The 15,143-nt window shown below is 41.8% G+C and overlaps 1 protein-coding gene across 2 annotated transcripts; it reads right to left on the reverse strand.

Moving 5' to 3' along the window:
• Window positions 1-1,208: 1,208 nt before the first annotated feature.
• On the reverse strand, window positions 1,209-14,848 carry Srsf12 (serine and arginine rich splicing factor 12). 2 transcript variants are annotated; one of them, XM_040740435.1, is made up of 6 exons: window positions 14,732-14,820; window positions 13,823-13,911; window positions 9,476-9,580; window positions 7,607-7,710; window positions 7,293-7,434; window positions 1,209-3,566 (listed from the first exon to the last, which is right to left on the reverse strand). In XM_040740435.1, exons 5-6 carry the CDS (start codon window positions 7,421-7,423, stop codon window positions 3,197-3,199), a joined length of 501 nt encoding a protein of 166 aa, XP_040596369.1. In that variant the 5' UTR covers window positions 7,424-7,434; window positions 7,607-7,710; window positions 9,476-9,580; window positions 13,823-13,911; window positions 14,732-14,820; the 3' UTR covers window positions 1,209-3,196. The 2 variants fall into 2 exon arrangements, with proteins under 2 accessions (XP_040596369.1, XP_040596362.1); XM_040740428.1 differs by lacking the exon at window positions 13,823-13,911 and having other exon boundaries at window positions 14,732-14,848.
• Window positions 14,849-15,143: the final 295 nt, after the last annotated feature.

The raw sequence follows: 15,143 nt of genomic DNA on the forward strand, positions 1-15,143 counted from the left end.
AGATCTGTCTGCCTCTGCCTCCCAAGTGCTGGAATTAAAGGTGTGCCAGTTTACTGCTAGGTTTTAAAGACAAAAGTTACAGGATTACATCAGTAAGTACAAGTTGGTTTTTGATTGACATTTAGAAACAATTAGGAGAATTTCTCAAAGTCATATATTGACATGAAATACCTGTGCACTAATTATTTTCATTGGTCAGTGCTAAGCGGGACCATTCTGTGGTTTCTATGGCATAGTCTGGTTACTTACAGGTGACCTGTTGTATATATAGATACCAATAGTTTTCAGAACTCCTGTAGACTATAGGGGAAGTTTTGGTTCCCCCAGAGTTTCTTTTGTGGCCAAACAGTTCCCAGGAACCAAGTATCTGGGAGGCTTGTGGCAGGGTCTGGACTTTCTTTGCATTCAGTTTTGGCCCTAGGCTCTGGGAAGCCAGAGGATCTGGAGTTTCCTTGTATCAGAGGCCTACATGTCTTTTCTGTAGCCTGTCATGGCTACTAAAGCAGGGTCTGAGTGAGGGTCTGGTCCTTTATTTCTAAATTATTAGAAGTGAAGCCCTTGAGTTTAGTTTACCCTTTCACTTTCTCCCTGCATCTTTGGGATTAACAGTATTATCCTGGAAATCCAAGACAAACATAAGTAGAAAATTTAAATATGTTCAGAAATGCATTAACGTTTTTCTAAGTGTTATGGAATCCTGTTTTCTGGCCATGACATGACCATGGCCATGTGGATATCAGAACAGGTATGATTACATCATAGGACCCTCCTAAGACTGGGCCCACTAACATTTTCTGGAGAAAGGGGAGGGGGCCCCATGAGCCAGCACATGGGACACAGAAACAGTTGCTGGGGGAAGCTTTTCTCTACAGAACAGCTGCCTGGAAGCAAGACTCCTTCCTGTTCACCAAGCTAAACTGGGATGGAACAATACTTTTGGTGTGTTGTTAGCAACCTTTTTTGTGGTGAATAGAAATTAATTCAAGGTTCCCCAGGAAAAGTCATGCACCCTTGATAAAATGAACTGGTAAGTGTGAAGACACTGTAAAAGTACAGTTGATTCTTTGGTTCCTTACCCCCACCCTTGCTGGGACTGAAGAACCCAAGCAAGGCTTTTCATATACTAGTCATTGAAGATGACAGCACAAACCAATGCACCTGTCAGGACAGCACTTAAAACTCTCCCTGAAGTTTGCAACAGTCTCCCATACTTTTATAATTGCTTTATTACTGAGGAACATCAGAGTGAAGTTTTGAAATAAATTTTGCTATGGTTAAATAGAGAAAATATATCCAGAGAGTATAATATACATTATTTGTGGCATTTCTCCAAATATCATCAATGTACAAATTATTTTGTAAAGTTGTTTCACACATAAAGGATTTAAAATGCAAAGTATATGGAATTCTATATTGGAAATTAATGGAAGCAACATGGCTCCAAATATTGAAAATGTAAGACAGGTTTCTTAGGTATTCTAGGCATAAATATTAGCTGTAACGGATGACAGTGAGTTTCAGTAATGTGATTCAACAAAGTAAATCTGTAAACATATCTCCTATGACAGTCATATACAAACCATTTTATCAGAAATTTACCAAAACCTTCTGAAATGTAAACCTCAAACACATTTTAAAAGAAATTCTAAGTTACAACAACTACAAAAGCAGTAACTGCCAACAAAGTTATTTGGTTTTTAAAATGTAGAGTAGTGTAATGTAAAAATCAAACACCTCGACTCAAAGCTATTTTTACGAAGATCTTTTTCTTTTCTTTGTGTGTGTGTGTGTGGGGGGTCAGAGAGCCAGAGGGCAGGTTTCCCAGGCTGGTCTCAAGTTCCTGGTAGGCTTCCTGAGTGCTGGGATGATAGGCATGTGTATGTGCTACATGTCTGGCTTGAAGGTATAGTTTTAAATTTAAGTTTTTGCATGCACTTGTGTGTGTGTGTGTGTGTGCACGCGCACGTGCACGTGCACACATATGCCATAGCACAGTGTGGAAGTCAGACACAGTTTGCAGGAGTCAGTTCTCTTCCACCTTTGAGGTGGTTCAGGAATTGAACTCAAGTTTCCCAGCTTGCACTCAGGTTTCCAGGTTTGGCTGGTGAGTAGATTTACTCACCAAGACATCTCATTAAATAGTACTTCTTTGTATAATGTACTAAGTATTTAATTCTCTTTAAAAAAGACTTTGTACATAATTAGGATATTGAACTAGAGCTCTAAAAAGAAAAAATGCAGATGAAAATAGCTATATAGAAATAATGGTTATAGATATGAATTTATACAAAATGTACTGTACTTCAAATATGTAAGGCTTAATATGAGTATTTATGGATTCTGAGTGTTCCACACCATAATTTTTAGAGTAGTTTCAAACCATTCAAAATCTAGTACTTCTAAAATGGTTTCACTTTTTAAAAAGCATTTATTTATTTATTTATTTATTTATTTATTTATTTATTTATTTTTAGGCAGGGTCTCGTGTAGCCCAGTCCATGCTGGTTTTGAGCTTCCTACCTCATCTCCCAAATGCTGGGAATACAGGCATGTGCCACCACACCTGGCTTTGTTTTCATATTTTAAGCAAACATGGATATCATTTCATGCCATCTGGTCTATGCTGTTGTATTAAAAAAAACAATGAAATGTTCTTTTAAATAGTTACAGAATCTCTATATAAATTTTATCTTTTGAGATTTCAGAATGCTGTAATTTGAACTAATATCCACCAAGAATTGGCCTAAGCTTAAACAGAAGTCACAAGAAAGACACAGATGTCAAACAGTTTAAGTCTGGCCTATGCAATTACATATAGTCACAGTTACTTTTTATGTGAAAAGTGCTTTAGAGTAAAAATATTTTTGTAAATGATATTATTGATAATATTTAGTATCTAAGTAGAATTTCCATATTGGTTCCATTTTGCCTATTTCCTTTGGGAAATAGCCCCTTGCTACAATGTGAACAAAATACACCCTATACAAGGGAGATACTGTACACATAGTCATTTGAGGATAAGCCCTTAAATCGAGAACCCTCAGAATCTATTAATTAAAGTTAGGGCATTTTATTCCTTCCACATGCCCAAAGTAACTAACACCAGTTCAGATGTCTATAAGCCTTGAAGAACTTTAACTGAAACGAGGTCTAGTAACTTAGAGCAGAGCTCTGTGGCTCCTCTGGAAGTTTCTGTTCACCAACTGTTTTTATGATGATAGCTCCGAGATCTGGAATGTGACCGAAAATGAGAATGCTTTGCTGTCTGTGCCTTGGCTCCGGAGCTGGTGTACCCTCTGGGAGACTTGTATGGGGATCTTGCTATGTGATCACAGTGTCGTCCATGGGATCTCGATTTTGCTCCTGAGCCAATCTGCTTTTGAGGTGAGCGTGAGTGTGATTTTTCCATTGACTTGGACCTTTTTGGTAAGGACTTGGATCTTGACCGTCCTCTAGATCCAGAATTCCTTTTTGGTGTTCTTGACTGCCTTGCTGAGGTAGACTGCCTTGGTAGTGACTTAGAGCGAGACTTTGACTGACTGTAAGAAGATCGCCTGTGTCGAGACCTGGAAACGTGTGTTACATTAGAGCACGTACCTTATACAAGACAACGTACTTTATATAAGAGACAGTACTTCCTGATGTGCACACTGTGTATGCGCTGTGAAATAAACCCCACAGGGGCTGTCAGGATGGCTCAGTGGGCAAAAGCACATGCTGGTCTTCCAGAGGATGTGGGTTCGATTCCTAGCACCCACACTGTCAGCACACACAACCATTTGTACGGGCAGTTCCAGGGGGACCTGGAACCTTCTGAAAGTACTACATACATGTGAGGCATAGACATGCATGCAAGTGAAAGACTCATACTAACACAATAGAAAAGAAAAGGAAAAATATCCTCTCCAGACTCAAGTATTAGTGGCCCGATTGCTAACCAGTGGTCGGTCCTAAGGGATGTGACTAGATTCTGAGGGTTCTGACCTAACCAGTGGGTTAGTCCCTTGATGGACTGACTGACAGTGCATGGTGTCATCAGGAGGAGATGTAAGTTAGGAGTTAAGGCCTTCTTGGAAGTGGTGGATCCCTGGGGGTGGGGGTGCTTTGAAAGCTGTTTCTTTCTTTCTTTTTTGATCTTTTGAAACCATGTTTCTCTGTGTAGCTTTGACTGTTCCTGGAACTTGCTTTGTAGACCAGACTGGCCTCGAACTCAGGGATCCACCTGTCTCTGCCTCCAGAGTGCTGGGATTAAAGGTGTGTGCCACCACTGCCTGGTAACAACTGTTTCTAACCACCCGGTCTTTCCTCCGGGCTTACTGTTTGCCATGAATTGAGAAATTGAGAAACCTGCAGCATAAGCCTCCTGTGGGCTGCACCCTCTGAAACGCTGAGCAAGATACATCTTTCTGATTAACACATTGTGTTTTAATAGATTAATGATGAGATGCTTTTTTTTTTTGTAGCTCTGGGGCTGTTGTGGAATATTTTTTTTTATTTTTTAAATTGTTCTCTTTTATTTTTTTAAGATTTATGTATTTATTACATATACAGTGTTCTGTCTACACGCCAGAAGAGGGCACCAGATTGAATTGCAGATGGTTGTGAGCCACCATGTGGTTGCTGGGAATTGAACTCAGGACCTCTGGAAGACCAGCCAGTGCTCTTAACCTCTCCAGCCCTGTTGTGGAATATTATTTTAAAGTGTGCTACATTTGTTTATAGTGTGGAACATCTGCTTAATGATACAAAGATGTGCTGCCTTCTTTTATGTTGCATTTGTTTAACTCTGTGAAGCTGTGTTACTTTGCCTGTCCAAAACACCTGATTGGTCTGATAAAGAGCTGAAGGGTCATAGCTTCGCAGGAGAAATAGGCAGGGCTGGCATGTAGAGAGAACAAATAGGAGGAGAAATCTAGGGGAAGATTCCAGGAGTGAGAGAAGAGAAGGCGAGGAGGACACCAGGGTCTAGCCATCCAGCCACACAGCCAGCCACAAAGTAGGAAGGAAAGAAAGATAGATAGAATAAAGAAAGATAAAAAGCCCAGAGGCAAACCATAGTTAAAGAGGAATGGGATAATTTCAGTTAGAAAAGCTGACTAGAAACAAGTCAAGCTAAAGCAGGCATTCATAAGTAAGCATAAGTCTCCATGTGTTTATTGGGGAGCTGGGTGGTGGCCCCCAAAGAGGAAAAAAACCTACACAGGGCTTTGTGTTTGCCAGGCAAATATACCAAACCACACCTCCAGCCCTAAAAGGAAAAGTTCTAATTGTATCATTCATGCTTTTGGTTCAAACATAAGTAACAAGTCTGTAATATCTGTTACATTAGAAATGTATGTTCAAAACATTTTTACTTTGTGACCCTATATCATATGCCTTAGTTTCATAAAAAGTTATGTATATTTAAATTGGATTAAACATTCTCTCTCTCTCTCTCTCTCTCTCTCTCTCTCTCTCTCTCTCTCTCTGTCTGCTTTTTGAGACAGACTCTTGCTGTGCAATCCAGTCAGTCTCAAATTTGTGACTATCCTGTCCAATATCCCAAGTGCTGGAATTATAGACAGGCAACCCAACACCCAGCTGGGTTAAACAACTGCTAACAGGAATAAAATCAGAAGAAAAAAAAGCCTTATAAATAGGGAAAGAAAGAAAACAATTATTTAAAGTTTATAAATAATGCTTGTAAAATCAAAAACTGCTATATGAACTAGCAGGATGGTAAATGCCTATAGTCCCAGCATTCCAAAAGGCTGAGGCAGGAGGATCTCAAGTTCCAGGCCAGCCTTAACTACACAGTGATACTCTCTATCAAAAGAAAAACAAAACCCTCCTCACAACATTTATAATCTGAAAGTATTAGTGAACAGCCAACATAAGGAAAACTTGAGTTACAAGCCCCAGAGTTCAAAGCCACCAAATGGCTGTCTTTATTTTTAATTATGAGTGTGTGTGTGTGTGGGGGTATGTGTGTGTTTTGGGGGAGTGGCGGTACCCATGTGTAAGCATGCAGAGGCTACAGGAGGACATCAGGTGGCTTTGTCTATTCCCCAAGGGTAATTAGCCTTCTTTAAATTCTTAATGTATAGGATAAGACCTCATGAGATTAACAAAAGGAAATTCAAGAACTGAATTTAAAATTTAAAAGAGACTGAAATTCAGACTGTTAAAAGGTCAAAGGTGCCTGGTAACAGCCCAAGTGTTCTTTTCTTTTTCTATTTGTGTGTGTGTGTGTGTGTGTGTGTGTGTGTGTGTGTGTGTGCGTAGCTCTTTTTTGTAATTTCTTGAGTACTGGGGCTACGGGATACATTTTCCTCCATTTTGTGGGGGAGGGGTATATATTATCTTTCTTCTTTTTGGTGTGAACCTTTTATTTAGGGGAAAAGAAGCTGAGACAGATCTTGATATGCATGACTTAGTCCAACTTTGAATTCTAGATCTTCCTGCTTCTGCCTCCCAATGCTGGGATTACAGGTATGTGCCACTATGACCAGTTTCATAGTATTTACCTATTTAAAAAGTTAAAATTAAGTCAAGTCCCATGATACTCAAGACAACACTGAAAAGTCCATGAATATACCCAATGAATTCAAGTTGAACAACAATATATGAGCTAGGTGTGGTGATGTGTGCTTGTAATCCCAGAACCTGGGGGTTAAGGCAGGAGGATCATCTCAAATTTGAGCCCAACCTGGGCTAAATAGTGTGTTCAAAGAGAGCTTGGATTGTATAGCACCTTTAAAAAGTTAGGAGGTAGTGTTGCCCATCTGTAAACCCAGGAATGGGGGATGTGGTGGGGTGGAGAAAGGTGGATTCCAGTTCACTGGCAGTCAGTCTAGCCTTCAGGATGAGCTTCAGATTAAGTGATAGACCCCCATTGCCAAGAACCAAGGTAGAGAGAAAGACTCCCCATATAAACCTCTAACCACACCCATGCACACTCACATGCATAATGCATACATGTGCACACACAGACATAAGCATATACTTATAACACACAATTAAATAACAATAACAAGACCCTGTCTAAAAAGGAGGGGGTGCTAGGAATACAGCCCCACTGCCTGTGTAGAGGTATAGTACCTGCCAGCCCGTGCCAGGTCCTGAGTTCAACCCCACTGTCTAGGAAAACAAACAGAACCAATCTTCTATAGAGAACAGCATAATTTCCACAGAAGCTTGTTTGTGCATATTAAACAAAGTCATTTAAGTAGTCCCTGCCCCCAGTAATTCTTTAAAATGTTTCCCCCGAAAATCAGAAAATGAAATGGTGCACTGTTGTTTTGGGTACTCACTCTTTCAGACTGTCTGACCGCCTCCTGTCTCTTCCCCATGATGAACTCCGACTTCGAGATCGCCTCTGGCTGGGGCTTCTGGATCTCCTGTGGTCACTTGGGGAGCACAGGTGCCGTTCTTTTGACTTCATTTGGCCGGGTGCTAGAATATGAAGAACAAGGCTTCTAACAGTTCACTACCTAAAAACCACGGTAGCTGCCACTCAGTGGGTCTTTAAAGTGAAGAACTTTAAATGACATGCTACTGTTGCTCACACTCTGTAACAGTAACAGTCCTGCTAAGTAATGGAGATCTAATGGTCATTTACACTTACTTTTTCGATCACCTTGTGCAAACTGTATTTCAATTTGCCGGCCACATACCCACTTCCTATTGAGGTTATAAAGTGCATCCTCAGCATCTCGAACATCTTCAAACATGATCAGCTGTTAAGGACACTATGGACATCAGATGGTAAGCAAAAATATTTCTAGGTTAATATTTATATGTGAAATTAAATTGACAAAAATAAAACAAGTTCTGGCTCCAATAGGAATAACCAGAAAAGCTTTTATATTTTATTATGAAGACAAATGCCCTCTTGTGATTTAGAAATATGAATAAAAAATAGAACAGTAGATACAGTTAGCGCATAACTTGAAATGTGAGAAAAGAATTAATCTCAAATTAGCTGACATTATAAAATAAACTATTTAGGGCTTATTGTCACCCCCCAAACCTTTTCAGAAAGGATCCATCAGGGATTTCACTGAAAATATCAACATGCAGAAGTTTTTATTCTGCAAGTAAAAGTACTCTATCGGTAAAAGTCTAGTTATGAAGTTTCGGAGAAATGACTCATTGTAAACAAAATTGCAACAATAAAAGAAAGCTAACACAAGGGTCTACTTCAATCCTTTAAGGACAGTGCCCACCTTTGAACCTACTACTTCCAACCGTCCCCTTTGTGTCACTACTGGGATGTAAGTATAAATTAACAGAAAATTATTAGGTCTTGCAGCCTGGGAAGATGGTTAACTGAGTGCCTATTAACATAGGAGAATGGACCCTGGCCACCTGTCTCTCAGCATCACATGTGGCTTTCCAGTGTCATCCTGACTGGCATATCCTATCCCCTACCCTAACCAGTCCCTGAGCTTCCCTTCCCGTCCTCCAGCTTTTCTTCCCTGTACAAGACAGCCATTTTGGATACATGCTGTCTTGGCCTCTTGGGTTCTCGTTACTCTCTTGTCCTGCCTACCCCATCTCCATGGTCTAGTTCAGTCCCGGCCCTTCCTGATGCCTCTGGCTGTCTTCTCTCCCATATCTACAGGGAACTTTTTTCCTCAGCCAGATCTAGGAGAAATCATGTCTATTTTTCATCCAGAAACAATCTGTGACCATCTGGAATCATACAGACTGATTTGAAATGCCCCTCTAAATTCCCTTATCTAAAGCATATGGTCCCAAGCCTTACTATAATGGACAGTAGCTGTGTAAAATGGAAATAGTTCCATTTCAGAAGGTTGTTTACTAGTGCTCGCTCTCTCTCTCTCTCTCTCTCTCTCTCTCTCTCTCTCTCTCTCTCTCTCTCTCTCTCTCTCTCTCTCTCATTTTGTAGTTTGTAGTTTGGCTGGCCTGCAGCTCCATATATAGACCAGGCTGTCCTTGAACCAACAGAGAATCTCTCTGCTTCCCAAGCTGCTAGTAAGGTGTGAATCATCATGCTGGGCCTTGTTACTAGTTTTCTTAAAATAGCAAATAAACAAGGAAGCTCAAATATTGCATACAAAAGGAGGTTGGCAATGACCTCAGTGTAGGACTTGCAGAGTAGACTTTATCAGAGATGTAGAACCAATAAAATCAGACTTGGATTTGACTCAAGAACCCTGAATAAATATAGGAAAGCCTCATTCTTCCAGGCTTTACACCTGTGTCCACCCTCCCTCTTTACTCTCTGCTTGAACTTGGGTGCCTTTTGTCATGCCTGCTAGGCTTGTGGTTGGAGTCTAGCTAATAAGGGGAACCAAGCTGAGAGGCGGGGCCCTTGCCAGCTGCTGTGGACTGTCTTAGATTCTCTGAGATAAAGAAACAAAGACATTTAATTAGGCAATGTTGATCTGATAGCATACACTCCTAAATACACATGTGTATAAGCACATGTATGAAGTATATTTGCATGCATACATAAGATAAAGGATATTGAACGTAAGCGAATCCTCTGGGGCGGCGAGTGTAGAAGTCAAGTGGTATGTAAACGTCTACTATGGGGCCATATCGACCAAATTCTCGGCGTAAGTCTTCGGGCCTGGAGTGTTACAGAAACAACGCGATAAACAGCTGGAATACACACTTTGCTACAGAAATCCAATGGAAATTTTCAAAACAAAGTGTGTTAGCTCAATGGGTAAAGGCATGTGTAGCTAAGCCTAAACACCTGAGTTCAAAACCATAACCCACAAGGTGGAAAGAGAGAACCATCTCCTGCAAGTTGGCTTTTAATCTTCAAGCATGGAGAGAGAGGAGGGGGGGGTGGAGAGAAACAATACAGAGAGAGGCCTATGCACAAATACAAGAAAAAATAAAAAAGACTATTGGCTAAACTCCGTTTCTAGAACAGTCTCTGGTAACAATTATCCACATTTCTTTCTTTTGTGGGGTGGGGAAACCAAGTCTTGCCATGTAGACCAGGCTGGACTTGAACTCACAGTCCTTCTGCCTCTGCCGCCCAGGTGCTCAGGATTGCAGGTTACACCATTACACTATAAAAAGATCAAACCTATAAATTATAAGTATAGAAGATGGAGAAGAAACTAGGTCAAAGGCAAAGAAAATATTTTCAATGAAATCATAGAAAAAATTCTCCACAATCTAAAGAAGGAGGTGCCTATCAAGGTACAAGAAGTATACAGAACACCAAATAGACAGAATCAGGTAAGAAACTCCTCACAACACATAATAACCAAAATACTTAATGTACAGAACTAAAAAAGGGTATTAACAGCTGCAAGAGAGAAAGATCAAATCACATGTAAAGACAGGTCCATCAGAATTACAGTGATTTTTCTTTTTTTTTTTTCTGGTTTTTCGAGACAGGGTTTCTCTGTAGCTTTGGAGGCTGTCCTGGAACTCGCTTGGTAGTCCAGGCTGGCCTCGAACTCACAGAGATCCGCCTGCCTCTGCCTCCCGAGTGCTGGGATTAAAGGCGTGCGCCACCAACGCCCAGCTACAGTGATTTTTCTTTAAGATTTACTTTTATTTTCTGTGTAAAAGTGCTTTCCCTACATGTGTGTAGGTTGCATTGCTTGTATGACTGGTGCTCAGAGAAGCCAGGAGAGGGCATCAGAGCTCCTGAAACTGGAGTTACAGATAGTTGTGAGCCATCTCTTGGTGCTTGGAATTGAACTCAGGTCATCTGGGACAGTAGCCAATGCTCTTAACTGCTGAGCCATCTCTCCAGTCACCAACACACTGATTAGTCTTTGGAGAACACCAAACCAAGAAGGACCTGGAATGACATTCTACAAGTTCTGAAAGACCACAGATGCCAACCCAGCCCGCTATACTCAGCAAAACTAGGAGTTGCAATGAAAGGAGAAATAAAATATTTCATGATAAAAACAGATTTAAGGCATTTATACCCACTAAACCAGCTCTGCAGAGGATAATGGAGGGAATACCTTGGTCTGAGAGGAAGACTAAACACACCCAGGGAGGCACCAGTTGTCAGAAGTCCGAGCAAACAACACCACAGTAACAAAACAAGAATTAATAAACACTTTCAACAACGACTGTCAGTATTAATGGTCTCAGTTCCCCAGTAAAAGGATACAGACTATCACAATCCATCTTTGTGCTATCTCCAAGAAACACACCATCTAGAGCAGATACCATCTCAAGCAAATGGTACCAGGAAGCAAGTGTATTCTACTATCTGACAAAACAGACTTTAAACAAAAACTCATGAGAAGAGTTAAGGAAGGGTACTCCATACTCAATTAAAGAAAAGCCCACCAGCCAAATATTCTAATTCTAAAAATATATGTGTCAAAACAGGGCAACTAGTTTCATACATTAACTCTAAAATTACATATTGACTCTCACACAACGGTGGTGGGTGACTTTAATACCCAGCTGTTACTAACAGACAGGTCACAACAGACAAAAAATAAATGGAGACACCCTGGAGTTAAATGATATCATAAAGCAAGCAGATCTAATAAATATCCAGCACATTCACCCAAACGCTAAAGAACACACATTCTTCTCAGCAGCTCATAGAACTTTCACCAAAACTGACCACATATTAAGATACAAGGCAAATCTCAACAAACATAGGGAAACTGAAATACCATTCCGTTGCCTATCTGACCATAAAAGAGAAAATCTGTATGTGTATCAACAACAATAGAAATGGCAGCAAGTACACAAACTCATGGAAACTAGACCAACACACTAGTTAATGGAAACTAGTTCAAGGGAGAAATCACAAAAATTAAAGAACTTCCTAGAATTAAGTGAAACAAAGACACAATATCTATGGGGCACAATGAGGGTGGTTCTAAGAGGAAAAAGTTAATATTAAGTGCCTTCATCAAAAAGCTTGTGCATTCTTATATTAACAACTTAATGGTAAACTTGGAAGTTTACACACTAAGGGAGAAATAAAGAAACAGTACCATTCACAATAGCCTCAAAAATTATCTTGGGAGGAGTGGAGAGATGGCTTAGTTGTTAAGGGCACTTGTTTTTGCAGAGGGCCTGGGTTCTATTCCCAGGAACTACATGGCAGCTCACAATTGTCCATAACTCCAGATCCAGGGGATCTGGTGCTCTCTTTGACCTCCTTGGGTATCAGACATGCATACGGTGCACAGACACACATGCAGGCAGAACACTTGCACACATAAATAAATAAATCTTTTTTAAAATCTTGAGGTAACCGGGCGTTGGTGGCACAGCCTTTAATCCCAGCACTCGGGAGGCAGAGGCAGGCGGATCTCTGTGAGTTTGAGGTCAGCCTGGTCTATGGAGTGAGTTCCAGGACAGCCAGGGCAATGCAGAGAAATCCTGTCTCAAAAAACAAAACAAAACAAAAACTTTGGATAAATTTAACTAAGGAAGTGAAAGACTGACATAATCAAAACTTTAAGAAATTGCCGAAACTGAAAAAGATACCAGAAGAAAAGACCTCCCATGCTTATGGATAGGTCAATTAATATTGTGAAATGGTCAGCCTATCAAAAGCCATCTACAGATTCAACACAATCCTCAGCACAATTCCTTACATAAATTGAAAAAAAAATCCACCAAGTTTTATATGGAAACATGCAAAACCTAGAATAATGTTTTTACTTTTTAAAAATTATTATTTTGTGTGTACGGGTGCTTTGCCGGCATGTTGTCTCTTGATACAAAATAATCTCAGTTTTGATTACCTCCCCAGTGGTGGGCTAGAAGATGATTTAAGAACAGAAACTAGGATTAGTAACTCTCAATTATCAGTCTCAGCACTTAGTGGAGGGTTACCTGGATCCAAGGTTAGTGGTCACATGAAGACATGTTTTCATTTGTTTTACTTTATGGCGCTGGGGATAGAACCCAAGGCCTAACTGCAATCTACGTTGAGCTACAACCCCCAGCCCAGATGTGTTTTATTTAGTATGCACAATGTTTGAGCATTATAGAAACATGAAGCAGCTGATATTTTATAGCTTCCAAATCTACAAACATGAGAATTCACATTATTCAACTGAATACATCTTTATTTAGTTATCATGTGTGGGTGTGGGTATGGCTTATGTGAGGTCAGAGGACAACTTGAGGGAGTTATTCTCTTCTTCCACGACAGCCTGACCGAACTAGTTTAAAACGTTGGCAATGTTAAGCTGCATGAGGGTCTATCCATATGGCTCTGTGAATAAAGACGTCTGCCTCGAAGCCTGAGGATCTGAGTTCTATCCCTGGGACCTACGTGGTGGGAAAAAAAGTGGCAACGTGACTTCCCCATTAGATGGTAAATGCTCATTTGCTGCAGTCCATACCCTTCTGTTATGCCCTGGAAGCTGACTGTTTACTCACCTGTATTACTCTGCTTAGCTCTTGTGGCCATTAGAAGTGGACATCTCTGGGGTTTCTTTTGTAAAGATGCCGTGAAGACCTGGGGCTTATTGTTCAAGTTGTCTAAGTGTGAGATTTTTTAAAAGCCTATCCAAATGTTAAATATTGCTTCTCTGACTATTGATAAACAGGTCAAGAGAAGAACAATAAAACACAGGCATCTTAAAATTCCATTGATTCACAGTCTATAGTTGTGGCATATAAATTTGTAACGATCAGATTTGAAACACTTAATATCCTAAAAGTAAATTGTTATCTTAGTGGTGGCACACGCCGGTGATCCTAGTACTTGGGAGGGAGGTGGAGGCAGTAGGATCAGAAGTTGGAGGTTGTTTTAGCCTATGTAGGGGATTTGAGGCCAGCCTGGACTAGATACAGACCCTGTCTCAACAAAACAAAACTTAAATCAGGATTATCCCTGAAAACTTACAAGTGAAGTGTTGCATAGATTTGTGACTCTTTGGGTCCAGGTAACGCCTTAAAATCCTTGAACTAGGACTTTTCCTTAAATGGACAAGACTGCAGAGTAGAAAGTGGATTAAGTAATTCAGTGAAATTAAGGTGTCTATTAATGTCCCCCCTCCCATTCCCTCTGGCTCCTATTAAAGGAAAAAGTGATATATGAGAAGGGGCAGTTCTCAAGCTCTATGCTTGGCATCATCTAGACAGAATTTTCAAAGAGGGCTGGAGGGGATAGACTCCCAGCATTGAAACTGACTACTTAACCATGATGAAGGATAAGACTGTTCCCAGCACTCAAAGAAAAAACATGTACATCAAATTGACTCCCCCCCCCACACACATACATAAATATGTTTTTAGAGACAGGGTTTCTCAGTGTAACAACTTTGGCTGTCCTGGAACTTGTTGTAGACCAGGCTGGCCTTGTATATTAAATTTGGGCCATAAGCACTGTCTGAATAGCGCAGAGGAAATTGCAAGGCCTAAGGTGCGCATCCTGAGATGAGATAGCCCCAGTTCCTCCGGAAGGTTAGTGGGCGGCGTCAGCAGGATGCAGTGACAACAGGGCCTGGGCCAGCACTGCCACCACAGCCCGCGCGCACCTCGACACCCGGCCAGCATCCTGTCATCATGACAGCACCCCAACACCTGGTCAGCACCCCGACTCCCGGACACCTCTTATTCCGGTATCCTGACACCTGTCCAGCACTCCAATGCCCGACTGGTACCCCGACAGCCGGTTGGCACCCCGACAGCCTGCAACCTGGCACCGGGGCACCCGGCCTGCATCTGACAGCCAGCGAGCCCACCGCCCAGCCCGCACCCAGACACCCCGCCGCCCGGGTCCGTACTCCCGCGGAGTCCCGTCTTGGCTCACCTGGTGGCGTCGGCGACGTTCCTGACGAACAGGGAGGTGTTGGGGGGTCTGGTGTAACGAGACATGCCGCTCGCGGCCCCGCTCCCAGCTGCCCGCCGCGCCCCCTCCCGGGCCGGCCGCGCAGCCGCAGACGCGGGCGGGGGGCGCGGGGCCTGAGCTGCCGCGTGAGCATCGACCTGGCCACTGCCTCCTGGGGAACAAGCCGGATAGCCGGCGATCCAGGCCAGGAGGCATGCCTCACCCAAGCAGCTCTAGAAGAGATCCCAGGCAGAGCTTCGAAAGAGCCATGAGCAAGGGACAGGGCCCCTGTTGAGGGCATGCAAGCTTATCCTCAGCGTTTCCCAGGAGAGATCAGCTCCGTCCCTCAATGGAGAACAAATGTACACACACGAGTAGGGAAGAGCAGTTATAA

The sequence above is a fragment of the Mesocricetus auratus genome, unplaced genomic scaffold (assembly GCF_017639785.1).
Source record: "Mesocricetus auratus isolate SY011 unplaced genomic scaffold, BCM_Maur_2.0 Super-Scaffold_6730, whole genome shotgun sequence".
NCBI lineage: Eukaryota > Metazoa > Chordata > Mammalia > Rodentia > Cricetidae > Mesocricetus > Mesocricetus auratus.